The 25,501-nt window shown below is 31.3% G+C and overlaps 1 protein-coding gene across 7 annotated transcripts in view; it reads left to right on the top strand.

Annotated features, from left to right (window-relative positions):
- Positions 1-1,589: 1,589 nt before the first annotated feature.
- The window catches only part of LOC116336743 (transcription factor collier), a 32,738-nt gene continuing 8,826 nt past the window's right edge, over positions 1,590-25,501 (top strand). For 2 of the 7 annotated variants that reach the window (XM_031760850.1, XM_031760851.1), the window contains exons 1-6: positions 1,590-3,079; positions 8,208-8,361; positions 8,473-8,536; positions 10,160-10,215; positions 16,252-16,325; positions 16,634-16,702. In XM_031760850.1, coding sequence (XP_031616710.1) covers positions 2,967-3,079; positions 8,208-8,361; positions 8,473-8,536; positions 10,160-10,215; positions 16,252-16,325; positions 16,634-16,702 — 530 coding nt within the window. In that variant the 5' untranslated portion in view covers positions 1,590-2,966. The remainder of the gene's footprint in view (positions 3,080-8,207; positions 8,362-8,472; positions 8,537-10,159; positions 10,216-16,251; positions 16,326-16,633; positions 16,703-25,501) is intronic. The other 5 variants (XM_031760845.1, XM_031760846.1, XM_031760848.1 and 2 more) reach the window with 4 other exon arrangements.

Here is a 25,501-nt window from a genome sequence, read left to right as displayed (position 1 = left end):
GTTAGATGATGAGACAACGTGTATCGTGCAAATGTAGGCGTTTCAAACCACCGCTTCAAACCACACAATATTTCTAAGATCCAATGAAAGCTCTGATAAGCTGCGCGCATACTCTTTTCAATGCTTAGACAAATATCGTTCCATTGTAACAGTAAACGCTAGCAACGATTTCGATTGGTGAATTTCAAACAAAATAAAAGAAAAAAACAAATAAAAATGCGAAAAAATAAGAAAAAAACACATACAACATTTACATGGTTTTTACATTTTAGCAAATGTGTTGCTGTTTACTCATTATTTCTAAGCAATAGCTGCTCACGTTTACTTTCTTTTTTCATGCATAATGAACAAATCAGCATGGGATCATTTGAAAATATTCGGAAGCACATTTTTTTAAAATTAAAACATGAGTAATTGAAAAAAAAAAAATATAAATTTAACAAGTTTTTCTTTACAATTGAATTACTAATTAAAATATCAATGTTTGAGACGAGTTCAGAATTAATTGATAAAAATGGGTAAGTAATCTTGTGAATAAATATTTTTTTTAAATATTTGATGAAAGTTTCACAAATAATAAGAAGCTAAAAAATAAGGGCTTTGATAATTTGCATTTTATGTCAGCTCATAGTTTTAAATTTGGAAATCTACCCTTTAAATATCACCCAAAATCAATGATTGAATTTCTTATTGGCATTTTGCTTATCCAACTGTCAAAAGTGTTCTTTGTTCGTTGAGTCCAACAGGTTGTTGATCCGTGAGACGAACAAAAATTTTTTGCGATAAAAAGCGGAACATGCCAAAATAACTGACAGCGTTCAATTCAAAATGTTCCAATTCGCTGGTCATTTAATGCTGACTACAAATAATATTTCAAATGTCTATCAACATCTTCACATTTATTCAATTGTAAATAGCATTTCGGTTCCATAATCGTAGGTGTAACGATCAATTCAACTAAAACAAATGCTTATTCAAAAGTAAAATGTTTCCATATTCAATTATTGTCGGGAATACTCAACGAATTTCGAATTGGATAATTATCGTGAGCGAATAATTTTTTTTTGCAAATGCTGTTATTATAACCACAAACTCGGTGCTAATTTTTGCCGAATAATAATATGATAAGACCATTTTCTTGGGATTTGTTTCACACAAAGTTAACAAATAAATAACAAAATTAGAAGATCACGTCCATTTCTTATAGCGCATACAACAAGCTGTCACTAGGCGTGGCTACTAGAGAAAGCAAAAACACTGTACCGGCACATATCACACGTTCTCCTTATGCTGTCGATTCGTTTGTCAACATGCGCGTTCAAATCCTCTCCTTCGGTCATTTTCATTTTCATATATGTGTGGCTGATGTTGTTGTTGTTGGCAAAAACACTTATCCAATGCTATTTCCATGTGCGTTTTTAGTTCAAATGTACACATGGCATGAGCATCTCGCATTTCGATTCTCTTTTTTTGTGTTTACATATATTAGGATTTGGTTTGGTTGTTGTATGTTACTTTTGGAAATCTTGTGTTTGGGCTTTGATGTCTTTATTTTACTCAAGCTGTGAATTGAGTTGCGCAATCCACCAAAGAGAAAAAGAAGGGAAAATCTGATGTTCACACGCATTTTCCGTTTTACTTGTATGTTGTTTGGTGATCTGAATCTTTGTTTCAGACACGATAACCTCATCCAAACGATTTCGCGCGTGAACTTTTGGTGAAACATACCGTAATTAAATGATTTTATTTACTGTAATTGCAACATTGGCCTTTTAAACGATCAAACTCAAGAACAATATTTTGAAATTTTATAAAATAAGAAACAAATTGAATAAGATTTCAGAATTTGTATGAATATCGTACACAGAGTGGAGTGTTCATCGTAACCGGCATTTTCTTCAGTGTTGACAATTTCAAAAGTCTACCAAATAGGTAATATTTTCCCGTGAAAAGTGTATGTTTCAATTACAAAATTTTGTTTTATCACTTTTTTTATATATATTTTTTACATCAAGTGTTCCGTATTTAAAAGTGATCTGGTTGTAAAAATTTAGTTTACGAATAACTTGCGTGAATTGTGAACAACACTCATCGCGTAAATACGTTGAACGACCAATCTCCATTTGAAGTCTATCGTCACCACATGCCGTCGTCGCTTGTGCGCTTCATGTGCATGTGTGTGAGTGTAGTGTATCTCGCTTGTGTCTCGTTTGTGTGAGATGAAGGAAGGGACTATGTATGTGTATGTCTGATATTGTCGAAACGACTATTTTATATGGTTAATAACATATCAGCGGATTCAGTTGGGGTTTGCCAGTCACTCGGGACGAACGCGTTTTCTCTGGAGATAATTTTTCCGTGTCGTCATGCTAAAACTACAATTGTAAAAATATCCTTGTGCATTTTCATCAATGAAAATCTTAAAAAATATATATATATATATATCAATTCGAACGGAAAACATTTTTCGTTGACATCAAATTTTTCAAACTTCCACCGTGAAAACTAGATTCATTCGATTATTTTGTATATTTTCCCTTCGTATATTTATTTAATATCATAAAGTGTTTTAAAAAAAAAATCAACAATATAGATCAGCGAATCGAAAAAAAAGTGTTTATTAAACAAAAAATAAAATCAACAGATTATAACTAGAATTATTAATTGCGAAAGTTAACGTCGAAGAATCTATTAACCAAAAACAAAAAAAAAAAGTAATAAGTGAGATATATTTTTTTCGGCGTGTGTTAAGATTTTTCCAATCGGAATAATATTATACTGACGAGAAGTGTTGAAATTGATTCGCCACCATTTATTTTTGTGATCAAGTGGTTGATAACGGCTTAAAGCTGCGTTCTGACGAACCAGTTCCGGGCTGTTTCAGCTCGCCGTCACCATGGCCAACGCTCGAATTGGAATGGGGACGAAAACTATATCCATCATCAGGACCACGAGGAAGCAGTTTAATGTTCAGTTTACCACCAGGTAGTGACTTAAACCAAAATCGGGGCACGATCACATCACTTAAAGAAGAACCACTTGGCACCAGATCGTGGATGCAACCAACACAACAAATCAAGTGAGTAAAAAGTAATTATAACAATGATTATTAACTAGTTCTGACAGTCAACACCAATTAAGATCAACGATTTTACTTTTTTCGCTTCCATTAACACTGAACAAATTCTTAGTCAGTGCTATATAATAAATAAGCTCTATATCAGTCATGAAATTTGAAGATATAACTTTTAATAATAATACAGAATGAGAAAAGAGAATTGAATGCGAAAAATGGACGGAATTCAGGGATTCAGACGGGGAAGATGATAGGCTTTGGTTTTAATTTCATTTTTATAATATTTATATTTATTAATATTGTTGAAGACACTTCTCTTCTATCTCTTGTCATACATTCACAAAAGGCATGTGTTCGAAAGCACGACTTCGGCTATTCCCACTTTTATTCTCAACCATACAAATAATGAACAATTTAAAAACCAATGTATATTCAACATTTTATATGATGGCCCGCTGAATCACAGAATAAATTTTAAACTTTAGTTAAATGTTTTTACGTTATTGTAAATTGCAAAAAATAAGCAAAACACAAACATTTACGCAATTTTTTGTGTTTAATGCAAGAATGGTGTAGTCCTCCTCTCAACAGTTTTCAAATAATATTTAAATTTTTTCGGCACATTTTTTCATATAAATTTGATGATAAAAGATAACAAGTGTTGTCACCACCAGTAAAATAGTAAATATTGATGTCAATTTCTGTTACACTTTATTTCATTGAAATGCATTTAGATATGTCTAAAACTAGTTTAATTATCTGGTAAAAATATATTGTTCATACGAAACGAAATAAATAACATGGTCGGTCGAAAAATAGAAAAATAAAACGAAAAATTATCAAAAAATAATTCAAATTGCAACATCATTTTTTTTTTCGGTACAGAAACAAACATTGTTCGCATATATTTTTTGTTGTAGATTTTTCATTCAAAAAATGTCCGATAAATTTCAAATGGTAGAGCAAAAAAAAGAAAAAAGAAATACAGAATACAAAAAAGCACAACAATATCCAAAAATAGTGAATTCTGGTTTTGCACAACAATAAAATAAATTGAGTTGTCGTTCAATACTTTTAGCTGTTAACATTCATTTAATTTTAATACAAAAAGTGTTATCGGTTTTTGTGCGGCCCTCCCCGAAAAATGATCGAATCGAATACGAATGAAAAATACCAAAAGCCTAATAGAATGCGTAACATAAACATTGATAGCCATTGATTATCACTCTTAGTGGATTTTTTATGTACGGAAGAATTAAATTTTTATACAGTTTGCAATATCATTAATAAACAGTATAATTTATGAATATTGCTATTTCATCTTGTTCATTCATGTAAAAAAAGACTCTCTGTGATTTTATCGCATCGAAACAATATGCATGCAACATCTCTAATAATGTAAAATCACAACATTGCACCAAAATTTCTTATACTAAAAATGAACATTCTAGACGCTTTGTCAGTTAGAAATAATGCAATATTTAAACCAGACCGAATTGTGTTTGTTTATCCAGAATTTTTGACAGCAATATTTTGTGATAAAATTCACAAAATTTTAGCCAACACGTTAACAAAAGCAATAAATCACCGAGCATCGATAAATTATGTTATCGTCGATGATTCGGATAACGTTGTTCTCATTTGCATTTTATACAAATTGTATAGATCCATTTTAATTTCAACAAATACGCTGACACGATGTCATTGTATGTGTCATCGAAACAAGTACTTTGCGTAATATTTTATCCTCTCTATTTTTTTTATTCATTCCGAATTACGTTCTTATCATAAACTAAATTGTCTATATTTTCGTGCAGACAGGATATAAAGATTTAATAATTAATTGAAATTATACGATAATCCACCCGTTGAAATGTTTACTACAATTGATTCGAGATATCGTTTACACGATTCTACGCACAACGCTTGATGCCATTCACAAAATATGGCAAACACGATACCATTCAGGAAAGGTGCGAACCAACTTACTGTTCAGACTTTAAATAAAACATTTGCACGTACAACCTTTATATCTAAGAAAGGTTCATTTCACTGTTATTCCATTCGATTCACGGTAGATGTATATGTACAAACATATACGTATATAAATGGCATCAAACGAGAATTTTTACGAGAAATGAAGTTTCATACGAAAGTGTTAATGAGACAAAAACACTTTCCACAAATGAACCAATATTCACTTAAGAATCATTTAAAATGATAATAAAGTGTTCACTTGAACATAAAATAATAAGATAAATTATTCTTCAATATTTGAAGTTACATATAGATCTTGATAATAATTTAATATGAAAAGTCACATCCCCAAGAAATATGAAAAGGTACGATTTTACTGTACGATGACTTATTTTACATTTGAACTTCCGTATTCACGAAGCCCGATCATGGTATAGGATTTGCTATATAAACCTTGTAACTAACAACACCTCTAATGCGTATTCCGAGTACTAATCGAAGTTTGTGACAATATGGCCGTCACAGTTTGGAAAAATCATAATGAATCGATTAAACTGCGTTCAACTGTTAAAATGAAACAGTAGAAATAAATATATTTTAATTTTTTACATTTTTGAAAAAAAATTTGTGAGATTTTCTGTCCACAATATTCAAAAATATTAAATTAATAAAAATGAATTACAAAACAAAATAAAGAATTTTTATTTTTTAAAATGTAAAAAATGAAAATATTTTTATTTCTACTGTTTTAATAATTATTTAATCGGTTTATCACGATTGTGACACAAAAGTGAGGTTATGTCAACCAATTCATTTTTATTGATTTAATATTTTTGAATATTGTGGACAGAAAATCTCACAAAATTGAAAAAACAAAAGATTTTTTATTTTCAAAAATGTAAAAAATTAAAATCTATTTATTTCTAGTGTTTTAATTTAACAGTTTAACGCAGTTTAATCGATTCATTATGATTTTGCCAAACTGTGACGGCCATATTGTCACAAAGTTCGATTAGTACTCGGAATACGCATTAGAGGTGTTGTTAGTTACGGGCATGATCAGGCTTCGCGTATTCATCGTCGATTTGCGATAGAATTAATTCGTCCAATGTTTGTTGGTATTGACACTTCAATGTTGTTTTTTTCTGTGGCATTGCAAAATCCTATCTCATTTTCCAAATCTCTCTGTCTGAGGTGGAAAATGCGGAGATTTAACTGCGGCTAATGATTCGTACTTTAAACGCTGCGTTTCACTTCGGAACATATATCAGATTAAATTACCGTTTGAATGAACTGGAAAACACTAAGCGTGTCGCACTTGATAGTCAATCTGTTTTATTTAACTGGTTTATTGTTTCTGATAACGTCCTTTCTCACCCACGTGTTCCTCTCTGTTCGAACCGAGTTTGACCGATTTTAATTTCCATATACACCAACCGACTCCGTAGTTTGTCTAAAATTGTCCACAAGCCACTATGTGGCCATCCGAATATCGTCGATAGATACAAGAGGAATGAGGCAATGTCTATATTTGTGCACCAAGCAATTGTTTCATTTTGTTCAAAGTTACGGTCTTTTTGGTTGGCAGTATCCAATATTTTTGGGGGGTCGAAAGTTTGCATTGAACAACATTGTAGAGTATAACAATAATCCAACGAATGTAAAATGTGTTCACTGTTATTCTATAATCTGTTTATTGCACATCACCCTTTGACTGTGTTGATAAAACATTCGATCGTGAATTATATTTTATAACTCATTTCAATACACAGATGAGTTTACGGTTTATTTGTTTCTGGTGTTTGTATTTCCTGCTACTCAACTCCAATTATTGAACACTCAAAACCAATTGTTTGTTTTACAAATCGATGCCAAAATAATAATCTTGGATTGTTATATCGTTGAAACGTCAACAACTGCCGCAACACAATATTATTAGTTCGACTTCTCTTTTTTTTCGAGATTCATCTCGAATTTTTGTTGTGACAATAAAAATGATAACACTATTTTGTATTTTGTAAATGGAAAATGATAAACCGTTTAGTGCAACATGTGGAAAATATTGGCATGATCAATAGAAATATGAGACACATGGTACTTATTGTTTATCATACGAATGGAACAACAAAAACATTTAATAAAAACAAGAATGACATTATTATTAGGTAATTCGTAACAAATAAATGTGTTATTAAAACAGTATGCATCAAGGAGGAAACCACGGATTCTAATATGTGCTAATTTTTTCTAATATTTCTAATAAAACGCTATATAACATGTACATTTGACATCTTTCTAATATGTTCTAGTTTTTCTAGTATCGAGTTCGTGGGTAACTCCAAGGTATGCATCTATCAAAATGATGCGATTTGAAATGTAAACATTCTTGTTTGTTCAACAAATACCACATACAAATATTTTCTTTACAAGGGGTATAGAATTTCTATATATATTATTCAGGTGAAAATACCCCCTGAGCCATTGATATTTTTCTTCAACTACCTTTTCCGTCTTTTTTTTATTACAAATTTTCGTGTATGTTACTGATTATTCAATTTAAATGGATTGACACAAAAAAGCAGTATTGAAAGATTTATACACAACGATATGAAAAAGAAATTTGAAAGAGATCCATGAGAGAAATTGTTTTTCCAAGGGGGTAGAGACGAATTATAAAACATTGAATCATGTGAATCACTCAAATGTCAAATAAGCATCATTCATGGTTTTACTAACATGATCGTTCAACAAATTTTAAATATTATCGTTAATTTTTTTTTGGAATTTGCTAGAAAAACACGAAATAGATAAAAATAATGAGTTAAAAAAAACGTCAAGAAATCATTTTTTCGAAAACAAATAATTTTAATTGTTCAATAAATATTTCTTGTATGACACACAAATGACATTTCAAATGTCATCTAAACAATCTGAATCTTTTGAATCACAGTGAATCAGATGAATCATGTCTACCCCCTAGTGTTTTTCATTCACCGATCACTAGATCATTCTATTTTTTTTTTTTCAGACAAAAAGGAGATTGGATTTGTTATTTAAGTTATTAAAATATTTAAAAATAATTCATAAAATTAAATGATAAAATCGATTAGTTTATTAACTATAAAACTATTTCTTTTGCTTTGTTTCAAAATAGTCTTGGTATTGGTCGTGCACATTTTGAGAAACAGCCTCCAAGTAATCTGCGAAAATCAAACTTTTTCCACTTTGTGATTGCACTGTATGATCGAAGCGAGCAACCAATCGAAATCGAACGTACTGCCTTCATTGGATTCATAGAAAAGGATCAGGTAAAATGAGCCATTTTTAAATAAAAAAAATTTCAGAAAATTATATGTGCACATAATTCGTTCGAAATGACGTTAAATAACATCAAACATATGGTTTTTCTATTCAAATAGGAAACTGACAGTACAAAGACAAACAATGGCATTCAGTATCGGTTACAGTTACTCTATGCGAATGGTAAGTGTTTTTATGTTAAATCCAAACAATTATGAACCTTCTATAAAACTATATGCAAAAGTATAGCGGTGTTATATAAGGCATATATCAATTTATTTGATCATAATTAAACTGAAATATATTTAAATGAATAAAAAAAACGTCGACTCGTGCACCTGAGCTACAAATGTGCACACATGTGTTTAATGAACCGCAATTTAGTTTAATCATTATTAAATTAAAATATAGAGACTGTTTCAGTGACCAACATAAATTCAACAACTGGTATAATCGGCTCTCGGCTCTCGGCTCGAGAGAGTCTCTCTATATATACGATATAAATTCAAAGTATTGTAAAATTGCCACAGTCAATGAAATTATAAATAGAAAATCTTTTTATGAAAATAGTAGTAGATCAAGAAAATGAGGTGATTTTAAAATTGACCACTATAAAATTAATTTCGAAAAACAATCGTTTGAATAACAAAAAAAAAAAAGATTAATTTTTAAATGTACATTTGTGCTCAATATTCTGTAATTGGAATTCAACTAAATCAAACGTTTATAGTGTTAGTGCATTTACGCCACAAGTACCCATTTCCAAAGGGTCAAAACATTTCCTACTCATTGTGTCCGTTGCTTGACAGTGGCTGTGCAAATTTGGTTGTATATTGTCCGTGTCACATCTATACAATCGAAATAAAATAACGATATATTAATAATGAAACAAAACGACGAAACAAACGGTTATGTCCGTCTGAATGAGATGGAAAATGGAAAAATTTCATTTACTCGAAATATATTTTAATAAAACATTTTCAGATCGTTCAATAATATGAGTCCCTAGTCGCCAATTTAAAATATTATACATATTATATATTTTTTGTTATTGTTCGTTGTTAACATATGTAGAGTCTGTTGACGAGTGAAAAGGGTTGATCGAAAAAAATGAGACAGAAAACAGGAAAGTTACAAAAACAAAACAAAAAATGTATATAGCGATAAATGGCAAAAACCTATAAATTACGTACGACACGCTCACTTCTCATCATTCTGCGTATTGAAATTTACGTAGTTGTCACATATAAAAATCATAGGCGTTCACTTCATTGTTTAAGGCGACGCTTGTATCCACTATCTAAGATAAAAAAAATACTAACGTGTTTTCAATCGCCAATCGATCATATTAAACTAAAGTCTGTTCACTTTAAGACACTATTGCTTAATCATATGAGAATATTATGAAAATCTAAAACATGTATGTGGTCAAAAACATATGGTCCTATGTTATTCATCAGAATAAATTGTCTCAAAAAAACTTTTAATTATGATTGTTCAAACTATAGTTTAAATCTCGGAACCAGATTTTGTGTGTGTTTTTTTAAAGTTGTGTCAGAAAAATTGTTATCCAACAACAATCTTTATGTTTGTTTCTTTATTTTACTTAGTGTTCTACATAAACTAAAGTTATGGTTCCGTATGGCAATCGAATTTGTATAGAATAGAATGAGATGAATTAAATTAGATACAGATACTGTATTCAGCGTAGATTGTTGATCAATTAAGAATGATTGTAAAACTGATTCATGCATAAAATGTGTTATTATATTATATATTATATTTAAATATTAATATGTGTTACAGGTGCTAGGCAGGAACAGGATATATTCGTACGGCTAATAGACTCACAAACGAAACAGGTAAGACACAAATAATATTTAATTTCCATACAAGAAAAATCTTTATTTTGATTTTTGGCCGGACATTGTTGTTTTTTTTTTGAACATTCAATTAGAAAAATCACTTCATCATCGTGCGGCCATCTATGTGCTGCATTACATATATAAGATCTGGTTTATTAATAGTGAAGTTGTTGGAATTGTATGGCTGTTATAAGGTCGAATAATTTCGGAATAATATTCATTTATTTTGTGATTCTCAGTTCATGGGTAATTGGCTCGCACTCAGTATATGCTAACAAATTGAACAAGGCCTGATTAGGATATAATAAAAAGAACACATGTTCCATTTCGTATCATGTTACAAACGATAAACAGCAATCAGTTTGAACAAATGTACTTGTTTCGACCAGAAGGTCACATCGACGAATTACCGAAACCAAGACGAGCAACTTAAAACATTCAAGAGAATCTCGCATTCGCAAGTGCAAAGTGACATTCGAGAAAAAAAAACATATAGCCACTTTTGCCAAATAATTGAAAACTAATCTGAAATTGAAAAAAAAAACCTAAACTTGTCACTTGACTAACGACTTCTCGTTTGTATGCGTTAAAAATATTGATTCGTTTCGAAATTTCTCTATTCATCTATTGCTGGTGTTATTTTTTTTTAGACATATGGTGACGCATTAACTCAATTTTCTACACAACGCATATATTACTCAGTTTTTATACACATCGAGTGGGGTGTTTTTTTTTTTGCTTCTTCATTCATATCAAAATCCATTGTTATTGTTGCTGTTGTCATTTTATTTGGTGTGCATAGTAGTGCAGTCGGGCGCGCGCATCACTGAAACAAAACTAAAAAGAATCACAAAATCAACTTGACGAAGTAAAACAGGAGAGATCAAATAGATTTTTGAGTACTTTAGATAAACACAGCATAACAGGAATACAATAAAAGCAAACGACATTAAATGTGTACGTATACGTATGATGGCACACGCACTCGCCCTTACAAGATGATGTTTGCTCTTTCCTTTTTTGATATCGGTGTAACATTTTTATTTGATTTTCAACTGCTGTGCCGGAGTACAGTCCATTCATTGCAAATAATGGGCAGGAATAAGTTTTGCGTGTTTACAATGAAAGGGGAAGGAAGCAATACTATAATTCTTTCACCATTTTGACAAATTTATTTAGAATATTTTTAATTCAAAATGCACCACGATGGCATACTCTCGAATGTTACCTGCCATATCAAAAGAAATCCTCATCACTATCTGAAGTTTGCAAAATATTTTATTCAAACACTGCATCAATTCTCTTGCTGTATCAAAATGTACGTAAAACTGGGTAAGAATGTGTATTATACAGTAAAAAGCACAACTAAAGCAAATTATACAATGTTTAGTAGGAAATAATTGATTAAGATCTTCAGTTTTCATAACAGGATCGCACGAATCGGTTGTTCATATGTCCATACCTATAAATTATACGAAGAGAGCAGTGAGTTCCCCCTCACATTTTACTTCATTAGAAATGTTGGTACACATTTCTAATCGGAAAATAATACAGTCGACGTATTGACTTGGTATGGTTGACTGTGGCATATAACGCACACACAAAATGCGTGTGCATTTTACCATCAATGCGATTCGTAAAGGTTGCTTTTTGATGGTATTCGTTTCATTCGTTGAGCTAAATCTATTGTACTTGTCGATTGTTTATTAAATCCAACAGCATTTCGATTTTGGTTTGGAATAGAAGCCAAATTATTTCTAACCAACATAGTAATATTAAATTAGTTTTAGCGCAAAGTCGACTACATTCATTTCAATTCTTCCTAGTCATTTTTGGCCAGTAAATGATTTTGAACTTGAACTTTTTTTTCTTGATTTGAATAGAAAACAAATATTTAAGGATAATAATCACAAGCATTAAACTATTCGTAGGAAATATACGTAAACAAACATTATTCATATTCGGTAAATATTAGCAAAGCTATCATGATACTATACCATGTAAACAGGATTTCATAAAACCAATTCGTAACCTTTTTTTGAAAAAACAAAAGAAGAAGAACAAACTCAAAACGATGCATTTCAATTAAAAAAATATATTCTTTACCATTAATTTGTACTGAACTGAAAGTAAAATATTCAATTTAATGCACAGAATTTGGAAAATTCTTACATTGAAAGTACCTGTTTATCTAAAAAATGGTTTAAGTTGTTTTATAACCAATTAAACTTCTAGTCAATGTTTGAAATAACCGAGTAATGCGCTATATGTTTTATATGAAAACGTCACACGAATAATATTGTTGACATATTTTCACGATGACAGCTATTTTTGCGGTACAAAATTGACCCGTTTGAATGATTTGTCAATATTGAACAATTGAACATACTCTACACACATGGGGAAACAGAGATGGCGTTGTCGTAGCATGTAGAAAAATATATGTTTAACGCAATATTCGGCTTGTTTGAAATAATCAATCGCCATTATAATGGTAACGAAAGTACAATCCACACGTCAAACAATAAAGAGAACACTAAAAGTGATTCGAAGGTTAATAGAAAACGATTATCGTCATTGCTCACATTTTATTGTTTGTTATTAAATAGAGTATCTATTTTTCCATTATGTGTACGGACACGGTGCATACGTTGTTGACAAACGATGCTGAAATGTATCGGTCTATATAACAAGGCATGCCATATGCACTTCGTGACTCATAAACATCAAACCATGAAGACGAACAAATTTTGGAACAGAGAGAAAAAAAATTATTAGTTTGAAAATGCAATCGGATATTGCGGGAGAAATAGTCAAACTTGTAAAACACGCATATTTTTCTCTTCGCTTTTTTTTTTATTCCCATAACACATTTACAACAAACAAGGCAACACTCCCACAAACGCCCCTCGTACCCATAAAGGCCAATCAGTTTGATTAAATTTAAATATTTAAATACAATTAGTAGATCACGTGACCACCAACGACACGTGGATGCAGTTTTGTCGATAACATTTTTAATGCAATGCTTCGAAAATGAGTAGCACGCGTGATTGTGCATCGCAAAGTACCGCAATATAATTATTCGACAGCATATAAGTGGTATATGTGTTGTGCACCTATGTCTACGATCGTATTACTTGTTTAAACAATCAAATCTCAAATGTATGTATTTGTCTTCATTGCTTGTTATGTATAGATGAATGCGAGTAATTGAATATACATTATGAGCGTGCATTCGATGTAGTTGTTGTTATTGGTATTGCTGCTGCTGCAAATACTGCTAATATAAAGAGAGTTATACAGCTTTAATGTTGTAAAAGTCAATTTTCCACACACTAAAAATATTAAATCTTTTATGTGTACAATGTACATTGTGTAATTTTGCTATGCAAACACAAAAAAAAGTTATGCAGAAGAGCAAAAAGAACATTGAAGACGATGGAAGAGAAAATAAAATAAAGTCATATTCATTAAATCAAGGTTTATCAAATTATAAAATTTATTGAAAAAATTCATTAAAATTTTGAATTTTATACATTTGGCCTCTATTAGTGACTACACTGAAACATAAACGAGTGTCCTATGTGGCGGTACTGTATTTGACTTCATTAAATACTTGAATTGTGGTAATATTATTTGTAAGATTTTGTCACTTTTCTGCTCTCTCTCTCTCTCTCTCTCTCTCTCTCTCTCTCTCTCTTTCTTAACTTTTAAATAATTACAAACATTATCATGTTTGGGTAAAAAATACAATAGCCACATACACACACATACACACTCACACACAAAAACGAATTGGTTTGAATGATACGAGTACCAACCGAAAATCAGAACATATGAGTGTGGTTGCTAAGGGGAAAGGGAGCGCAAAATGCATTTACAGCCCGACCATATGCACAAATATAAACATTTAATTCCAATAATAACGAGGAATTGTTTTCATAATCGTAATATAAAAGTAGTAAGACAAGAATGATGGAAACGCTCATACACAGGCTCAGGATTACCGCTATCGCTATTACTTACATTTCGATTATAATTTTGAAAGGCCAATATTATGTGTGTGTGAGAGTTTTTTTTCTGGTTTTTTCCTTCGTTGCCACGACAAGTTGCTACTAACAAGCTACTAGTTGAAAATGGTTATTGAAAATATGATAAGCCATTCGATTGTTTTCTGCTCGGTTTGTACATTTTTTCATCATTATTTTGGTGCGTAAATCAAGCCAGATGTGCAACTGCAACACGATATCACGTTGACTATCTCTTTCTACTTGCTATGAAAATATTGACAATAATCTTCTTATTTTGTTCATAATTGATGTTTTGTTGCGCATCTGAGATTTATCATTCATTTTTTTTCCATTGCATTTTTACCGCTACTTGTAACTAACCCCATGCAACTTTATTTAGGGTTCATAGCGGTCACCCGTTTTGTTATTTTATTTTATTTTTAATGTATGTAAAATTAAAATCGGATTTGACTGGGTTTTGTGCTACTCTCACTTACAGTGGGCTTTCAAGGCGATCGGATTTTGCGAGCGCCATCTCTGAGTCCCAATGCAAACCAAAGGGAAACTTTACACACTTGGGTATTCGTTTATATATTTGTCAAACATTGATATCTGTCAAAAGAAACAACGTAAACAACACGAAGTGAATATTTTTCTGGTGAACTATAGGTATTATTGTGATTATTGTAAATAAAAAATTAAAAATGTTGTTATTTTTTTTCAAAAAATCTTTGCGCAAATCTGCGATTGCATCTAGAACTGAACACAAGACATGCTAATTACTTGAATCTAATTTTGTTTTTCTCTCGATTTCTTTCTTCATCTCTTAGTCAAATCAATAATTTTTCATTGACATTATTAACATTAATAAAGACCAATTTATTTATTTTTTTTCAACGCTTGTAATGCACCCAATATGATTTTTTTTTTCAGCAAAACTCTCTATTTGATTGGCAAACCCGGCAATCCAATACATTATAGAAAATTATTGGTATTCACGAGAATGAAATTTATTTCCTTTGAAATGGAAAATTTGTAACTCACTGAACTCACTTTTTATTTTGTACGCAAATTCGCTGCTATACTTAAATAACAATGATTTCGATATTCCGATGATAATTTGATGATGTCACATTTGTCTTTCCGTAATGTCAATGTAAATTTATGATTTGACTAAGAGATGAAAAAAAAATTCGAGAGAAAAACAAAATTTGATTCAAGTAATTAGCATGTCTTGTGATCAGTTCTCGATGTAATCGCAGATTTGCGCAAAGATTTTTTGAAAAAAAAGAACAACATTTTTAATTTTTTATTTGCAATAATCACAATAATACCGATAGTTCACCAGAAAAATATTCACTTCATGTTGTTTACGTCGTTTCTTTTGACAGATATCAATGTTTGACAAATACATATTTTCTACAAAGCAAAGCAAAGCTACCTCATAACACGAGAATCATATAATATAAAATATTTGTGTGTTTTTTCAATTTTGTTGTTTATAATAAATTCTATTAATTATTTTCGTTATTATACTATTGCAAAACTTATTCAATTTATACAATTTTGCAATTTTGTTTGCAAGAAAAAATATATGAGAATCTGGCGAGAAAGAGATGGCGCTTCTTAAATCGAGTCGCGTTCAAATACATTGTCAATATACAACGCAAGTGATACTCGGTTTTGTGTGTAAGAGTAGCTTATTATAGATGCCATACGTTTAAAATGATCAACCAGAAATAGAATCAGTGATGCAACATAAGAATTATCTTTCTTATTAATTTTGTGGTTATTTAAATAGAAATAGAATAAAATCCATCTTATTAGATATTTGAAAAGATACAGATGAACCTACAAATATTTTAATTTCAAAAATTAAAATACTTCACTGTTAAACGTAAAATAATCAATTCAAATTGATGTTCATAACGAAGTACACAGATTTCACAACAAAAGATGGCCAACAATTCTTAGCAAAAAAAAACTTTCACTGGTTTATTCACCAATATGTTTATTACAGGCCATTATTTACGAAGGACAAGACAAAAATCCAGAAATGTGTAGAGTTTTACTAACTCATGAAGTCATGTGCAGGTATGTACTATAATATTTCATAGAATGGACCTTAAGTGGTCAAATAAATAATAAGCTAAAAACTTTATTTCATACATATTAGTTACTAAGGCACTTTCAATTTTAATTTGGAAAGGTTTCTTTCAAACTTGTACTGCACATGTGTTAACAATAACGCAATGCATGAGAGAATGAGAAACATTGGAAGAGCCTTCTGGACAAGAGTTATATTTTTACACTTTCGGTTTTTTTTTTCAAATAGAAACTAAATGTAATCGAAGCAAAATCGAAGATTTCAATTTTTTTTATTTATCTTTATTTCTTGATAGTCGATGTTGTGACAAGAAAAGCTGCGGAAACCGAAACGAAACGCCGTCAGATCCAGTGATTATAGATAGGTATGTAAAATAAAATTAATTTAAATCGTATGAAGAACTTGTGGTACCAAATGTGTTTGTCTTTTGTTTGCACATTAGCATCGATTTTTGATGAATGTTATGAAATGTACATCAAGTGCTTGATGATGTGTTTAAGCTGGAAAAAAAGTTATGCTATGAGATTAAAGTGAAATATGATAATGTGGAATTGAGATCATGACAATTTGATTTAACACATTTGACGGCAATGAATCGAAATTCAAATAAATGATACGGGAACATGAAACAAAACGAAAAGTCACTGAACATGAAGGTGTTGTAAAATCATAAAATAAGAGAGAAACGAAAATCGAAAGTAAAATGAGAAAGTCCGTAAAAAATGCTATACTTGTTGTACAACCACGAAGAAAAGGCAAATAAAATAAATCAAAACGTTGGATAAAATTGTTGTCGTCCTTTTTCGGTTTGCATTGTAAGAAAACGAAAGGGGAAAATATAACATAATAAATTCCTTGACTGTTATTTTCTTGCGTTCGCATCCATATGTGTGTATGGTCGCACCATAATAACCAATTTTCTATCGAATTTTTTTTTTCGTGAATCGATTCTCAATAAAAATGGAGTGTATTTGAAGATACAGACATTCTATTATAATCATTATTTCAAGAGTTGTAGAAGAAGCGTGCGCGAACGATGAGAGAAGAAAAAAATATAATAATACAGCATTTTTACATGCACACAAATTGAAATACATACACACAGATGAAAAGCTACCGATTAGAAAGTAAAATCAAAAATCAAACAAAAGAGAAGCGAGCAGCCTTGTTAGATTGCTGTCGACAAAAATGCCATAGATCCAATATATTGTATATATTTGAAACACAAGTGAAAAGCGCCTGAAAAGTCATGGCGAATGGAACGCAGAAAAAAAATTTAATTCAAAATAAATGTCAAAATAATGTGGATGTAGAAAAATCGGATAGTTTTTGTTTCGTTCCTTTTTTGTATGTCTTGCAAAAGTTAAAGATACACACGAATCACAATAAGAAAAGGACACTCTGCTGGTGCTATACAAAGAAGTAAAAAAAGCTAAAAATACACACGCACAATCATATACATACAGATATACAAAACAAAAAGAAAGAAAATAATAACAATAATAATAAGGGGCCATGTATTATGTATTCTGAATTTTCACTCGTCTCTATTACTTATGCTTTTGCTTTGTTGTTCTTGAAAATGCCAAACCACGCGGATTGAGATGCCTTTTGCCTTCGTGACGTACAATACACACAATATATACATATATAACGTAACACTTTATATACTATATGGAAATGCATGATTCACACAACGGATACTTCATTCGTAATGAATCTTCGAATCCCCCACGAAAAACCAGCAGAAAGAGAGACGTAGAGTTGGAAAGGAACGAAAAAAAATAATATAGAATCAACAGCAACATACGAAGCGGGAGAAAATCGGTACAATGATATTGGCGTTTTGCCGCTTATATACTACACCAATTTAATTCAGCTGACTTGACGATTGACTGCTTTTTTAGTGTCTTACAGTCGATATTTTGGTTCCGAATCCCAACAGCATGGCGAAATCCCAAAGCCACCCTTATTTTTTTTTGTTATGTATCTCTGTCGATCTATGTGCAAATAAAAATCCGATTGTATATAGATATGTGAGTGAATATCGTTCAAATACTATCTTGAATTGAAACTTCAAATGCTACTATGCTCTGTAATTCTTGTCTACGAACTGTCTTGTGCTTTTGTCAGTATGTCTGCGAGTGGTTATGTGTGTGTGTATGTAAGGTCTACGCATTAGTAAATGGTATCCATTTGCGAATATTCTGATTTTAGTTTGGAATGCCATAAAAAAAACTGGCGTATAAGGAATATATTGCAGAAGATAGCTCAAATTCAATAAATGTCACCGTTTAAAATTCAAATAAAATTATCAAATAAATACCAATCATACACAAGTAAAGACATATCGTTCTGTGATACCGGAGGATTCGATGTTTATTTTTTTGGAGCAATTAACTTCGACGGGAGGTGAAGTTTGACCTCTGGTCAGAATGTATGCCTTCATTGCATCTGAATCCTTTCTATGAAATAGTTTTCAACATCTGATGGACGTGAGTTGTATCGAAGAAACAACTTTTCAGAAAAATTCACTTCGGTAGAAAAAATTGTGGGTCAGCAAAAAATTGAAGCTTTGATAAGTGGCGTTGATAAAAAGATTTAATTTTCTCATTTAGGCAACAGAACGCCGATAAAGTACCCAAAAAAAAGGAATGACAAAAATATTTTAAAACAAAGTCAACGTCTTATACGATATTGAATCAAAAATCCATGGTTGTGAACAAGCTTAATCACAATCTTATTCGTAAAGTCAAGTCAGGTTAATTGCCAGAAATCTCCATTAATATCAATGCGACAAATGTGTAGATATGCGAAAAGACCGATATTTGGACTATTAATTTATTGAATTCAAAGGTGATTCAACAACATCGATACATTACAATCGATGTTTTCAGATGCTACTGTTGCTCTCGTAATGTGTATTGTCTGAATGGCTCCAAATATTTTATTTATATGCATTTTCCGCGTTGCTCCACGTTAACATGGTTAACAATGTTCTATTTTCATTGTCATTTTACCACCCTCAGATAAGTACCAAACATAGTGTTGTCATGGATATGTACACATCCATGTATGATTTTTTTATGTACCTATGTACAGGGTGACGATTATTACACATTTCCGATTTTTTTTTTAAATAACTTAATACATTGTGGTGTAAAGTCGTTTGTTGAAGCAAAAGTCAATTGAACACCCTATTCGTTACCTTGCGTATATACAGCATAACACACGTATATATATAAAAAAAAAACACAAATGCTGAAGAATTAAGTCAAAAGTGAGGATAACAGCAGAACATGTGTAGAAACTTTCTTCACTCTTTTTTTCCAACCAAATAAAATATGAGAAGAGGGGAATCAAATGGTTTTTTTTTCTTTTACAATTGCTTGTTCATTTACGTAATACGTTTGCATTCACAACAATTCAAAATTTATGTACGGAAACATGTCAGAACTCAGAACTGATACTGAATTTTGTGCTAGAAAGTTATTTCATCGATAAAAACGAGAGTATTTTGAGACTTTTTTTTAAATAAACATAAAGTTATCGGGGTCCAAGAAGATTTAATTTTATAACAACACATATACATACTTAACTGTCGTTTGTAACAGTCCCGATTGTCTTCAACTATTTCTATAGAATAATTATGGTTAAAAATCAAAAATGAGTAAATATATTCGTTACATTCTGAACAAAAACAAACGGTGTGCGTAAAGCTTTTGAAAAGCAATGAATGAGTTTTTCGTAAAATGCTTAAAAACGTTGATTTTGCAGAAATACAAAAATAAATTCTACTAATTTACCATGCTAATGAGAATGGCAATGGGTAAAAACCAAAATTTTACCATCTAATCATGTGTCCTCTATTATAACAATAAGATGACAAAATTGGCATTAAATTCAATTGGTTCCAATTATTCTTTAACATTGAACCGCGTAAATAAATCCAATTAATAGTCTATGTCGCATGAACGTAGAGCTGAAGAAGCATGTACAGTAGCAGCCGTAAATAATACGCTTTACTTGTATTAATAAGCTGAATAAAGGCGAACAATGTGAAAGCAGCGACAACAACACATCAGCGGCACCAGCGACGACAGTGACAAAAAAAACAACAACAGGAAGATTGAAGCAAAAATTCACAGAAAGTCAACAATCAAACGGAGAACATTGAGATACATGAATCTGTAACGAAGTATCCTCCGTGTCATTCATCCTTATAGTATGCTCGCTGACAAGCTACTATTGCTATATATATATGTATATACACCCGGGTGAAAATTTTAATATTTCTCGTAGTCGGACAGTTCTTTAAATGTTCTGCGTGACTCTAATTCACAACAGCGATAATGTGTTTGTGTAAACGTTTGCGACAATTGATTCAATGGAACGTTTTGTTTGCAGGGAATACATCCCATACGTATATGGGTGTGCTACAATGAGAAAGAAAAGTCAAAGATATAAAAACGTAGTGCACTAAAAAAACCTTTCGTACTATTAAGGAAATTTTGTTCAATTTGAGCGTATAAAAGTTTCAATATGTTCGTTCCACAAAGTAATTGTATCATGCGTCGAAATGAATACGTGTATTGATTTTTTTTTGTTGTTCGGTAGCTCATTCCACACAAGAGAAAGTCTATCACGATAGTGATTTTCTATGATTTGATTGTCAATTAAACGAATATGCTGTGATTATTTGTTGGATTTCCTCCTCTGTTCAGCACGTATGCATTTAATGTTCAAATACACCTGTGAGTTAAACAAAGTTTGTGGTCGCGATTGATATGATTTCAATTGTCAGACATGAATGTTTTTTTGCGTTGAAGTATGTCATCGCATTCTTTTTATTGTTCGCTTCATTGCTCTTAATTCATCTTATAAGAGTCATTTAAAATTAATGGAAAATGGTGCAGATGAAAATGATATTAATTTTTATAATTTAATTGTGGATTTTTTTCTTCTTCCGACTTCATGAATAAAACCACAAACATTCAATTTACTTGATCATGTGTGAAGTGGTATGTGTTGCAAAATGCGTAAAAGCACAATACGTATTTATTGAGTATTACTTTTGCTTTATCATCGTCGTGTCCATTAATTGCCTCGTGTGTCCGACACGCGCAACGTTTCACTTTGATTTTTGTGGAATAATTTATTAGCGATAAAGAACGATGTGCATTTTTTCATATATTATATGTAAGATAGAAGTGTAATACAATGAAACGATGGTAGCTAAAGGCTTACTTGCCATTTGCTATTTTCTATTGAATGTTATTGCTTTTCGCCTGCATATTTAAATAAATTAATAAATACATATTTGAATCACTGCCCACTTATCTTCAGAACAATGAAAAAGTTGCGTTTGAGGTATTTGTTATTGATTTAAACCATATGACAGCACGAACTGCTTCAGCTCTGCAGATGGACATACATGCTCAAACGTACAGTTGGTTTGACGCGGTGTGCTGCCTACACATCATCTATTCTTTCATCACTCGCAATGACACACATGAGTTCATCATTATTTCTATTTGTCGTTATTTTTTATTTTTTTCGTTTCAAGAATTCGAATGAGAAAATTTGCTACTTCCATTATTTGCAAATATACAATGTTTCAATGCGTCTTGTGGAAAGAACACAATATTTTCTCTTCTCGATTTTTTTTGTTGTTGCTAAAAAACTAAAAATAAAATTACAAGCTGCAGAATTATTGATCGCGGTGAAGTGAATTGGATTTTCAACGATCGCGAAAATGTGAAAAGTTCGGTAAACTAGATAAGTAGTGCTTGTTTGTCATTTGAAGTTACAATCGTAAATATGGATAACTTTTACTTAAACAAAGATTTGTTTTTATGGTCGTCATGGTTCATTGTTTACACGCCAATGGAATAGCAAAAATTAACAGTGAACCGGGAGAAAATAAGCAATAATAACCATCATCCAAATGAGGAGTAAAAACACACCGCCAATAAACATCATACCATAAAAATTGAATAAAATAAATAGTTCTGTGCAGCACAACACACACGGAACACAAGCAAAGCCAAAGATATAAAAAAAAATTGAAAAGAAGATGAAGAAGAAAAAAAAAATGATCACGTATAAATATTGCAATGGCCTAGCTATGTGTCGGCAATTGTATAAACGTGTCTTTTACTCAATGTACAGCGTTTTGCTATTTTTGTGTGTAACTGACATTAAATGTAGTCAGTGCAGTGACAGGAGCTCGTATCCGTGTTTGCGTGTGTCAGGCTTTTCAAATATGAATGATGTTCCGCCAAAGAGAGCGAGAGAGCGATTGCCAGATGATGCTAACATACGAATGATCAAAGAAAAATTGAATCTAAGTTGTGTACGCACTCACAATCGAATATAATGCCACCGACAAAAAGGACAATAATCACAAAATATGTAAATAAAACCGGTAGAGGCCAATATACACAGAGAGGGAGAGAGAGAGAGAAAGAGATAGTATGGACTTTAGGCGCGTGGACAACATATATAAAACAATGATTTCAAATTACCACACAGCCCGCAACTTTACTATGCCAATATCAATTGATGGCTTTTTGAAATGTATTCGATGTTCCAATGAATATTTCATTCCGTTTCATTTCAATCTCAATCTGACCATGAAAAATAAAATACTTCGCTTTTGTAAGAGTTGAGTGTGTTATCATCACCAAAGTCGAAAAAAAAAAGAGAGAATAAAAATGCATCAGTTATAAATGAATTATTGATTTTTATTTCCTAAATTTGATTGTATTAAACATGAGTGCTGATGTACAGATTTCAATAATCAATATACTAGTATATTATTTTTACTTTTTCGGCAGTTCAATATCATATATTTTCAAGATTCTTTGCAACCAAGAACATGGAATTGAAAGTCTAGTAATCTTAAGATAGCATCTTATCAATAAGCAAAAAAGGAAAAAAACATTTTTACAGATAGTCCAGATCTATGACATCTTCAGATGAAAAGTAAAATATATTGAAAATAATTCTTAACATAATATCCGGAACCAAATTTTTTAACTATAATATATTTTTAGAGTCATTAAGACTTTTGTTCTTCATATTGTTGCATTCGATCACATATATAAATGAATATCAGTCTCTTTTTGTAGCACTCACACACATTAACATATAGCATCTGTTGTTAAACGATGTTTCATTTTGCAAATTATTTTTTACATGCCAAATCTTTTTCTGGGACAAACATATAATTCTTAAGAGATTGGTAAGTGAATGTGTGTGTGAGTGTATCCCAGTTAAATGCCTATTTTCATCCAAATGTGACCTGCGGTGTAATCTCCGATGTACCGTTCGAATAAGCCAGTCAATTTATTTTTATTAAGCGAAATATCTAGGATCAATGATACATCGAAAATCCGGCGTCATACATTTTACGTAATCGATAATCTTTCCTCTCCAAAACTCGCTTTCAATGCACGCTTATTCATATTTCATTCCATCTTTTACTACACGTTCATAGAACATTCATTCAACTGATTTCAACTGATTTCTCTTTATACATATACATATATATCTTCAGATGCATACATTCGTTTATTTTTCGTTAAAAAAAAATATTGAAATGTACAAAATTTGAAAATTATTCTGCTCATACTATCAGCTACTTTTCACCTCACGTACATCTCGATAAAATTTGTGGTCAGAAACAATTGAAATCTATTATAGTAACTCAATTTTTGTTTCATTTCTAATTCGGATAAAATTGCTCTTTATAAATGAAATATTTCTGTCATTAAAAAAATATTGAGCGAATATGTGACAAAGACTACTTTAAATTTGACATCAAATAATACCGAAGAGTTGAATAAGATCCATATGAAAAAATTACCAATGCATAAAGTCAAAACAATGAGATGTACTTCTCTTGTGAATCGCCTGTCGATGTAATGCATCTGAACGTACAATAGTATTGTAATATGATAATGTGAGCAAAACGACTTGCGTAATGTTCGATTTGTCCATTGTGGTGCGAAGGATCTTATTGTTAGCAAAAACAACTCTCTCTCTCTCTCTCTCTCTCTCTCTCTCTCTCTTATTCAGTTGGTTTTTGTTGTTGTATGTAAATGGGGCGGCATCGTATCAGTAATTTTATTTGGGTTCGTATTGTTGTTAGTACACGTACATATGTATAGTTTACCGGTGAGAGCCTACGGTCCTGTATGTTCATTCGTTTAGAATAAAAAGATGCCCAAGGGGAAACATCTGTTCAAAAAAAAATGCGTTTTTATGCTAGCTATACGAGCGTAGATTGCACTGCTTGGAAAATATATACACATTCTCTAGTAAAATGATTGTTGCATTTGTATTCGAAACGAATGGCAACGTTATGAAGTTGGGATAATAACCGGGAAAAATCACAACCACATTGCACATTATATAGAAGCGTCAAGTACCCACTCATATGCTCAAAATAAAACACCCTCTTTTAAAACCAACAATAGCAAACAATCTACGCAAACACTAGCATTCTTCGAACTCAAATTGTACAGTGTTGTTCAACACGTCACACAGAAAATAACAAAATTTCTTTTTTATTATTATTAATTATTATTAGGTACATATTAAACCATTTGTGTGCCACTGTTCATGTGCTCATGTTCGATGTCTGATTAATGCCTAACATTTTTTTTCTCTTTTCAAATGCGATAATTTTTTTTTTTTTTCGTAATACATTATTCTCAACTTCGACAGGAAATATGATTCGCATTCAAAGGGGGTGCATTTATTTAATCGCTTAGTTAAGAATTTTTCACTAACTACAGTCAAAACTGGGTGATGTATTTCCAGTGTATCAGCACTTTTGTGCATTTACCAACCTTACGAAAACACTTGATATAAACCAATTTATGGATATCATTTGTAATTTGCATCCTATACTTCCTTTTATAATTTGTGCCGATCGGTCGCTCAGTTTTTGGACCAATTTTTAAAATGCTTCTTTGCCAAATTTCATCTGACTCGGATACACTGTATAAATCAGTAATGTGCGAAGGGGGGGGGGGGGGTGGGGGGGGATTGGATAATTTGGATGAGAAATTTTTTTTCGCGAAAATTATTCGAATATGCTAGGGTTTCTCATGAATTTTGAAGACCTTTTTTTTTTTTTTAGCTCATCAATGTA

Source organism: Contarinia nasturtii, unplaced genomic scaffold (assembly GCF_009176525.2).
Source record: "Contarinia nasturtii isolate CC-2019 unplaced genomic scaffold, AAFC_CNas_1.1 Cnas_scaffold_187, whole genome shotgun sequence".
Lineage (NCBI taxonomy): Eukaryota > Metazoa > Arthropoda > Insecta > Diptera > Cecidomyiidae > Contarinia > Contarinia nasturtii.
This window is presented reverse-complemented; position numbering and strand designations above follow the sequence as displayed.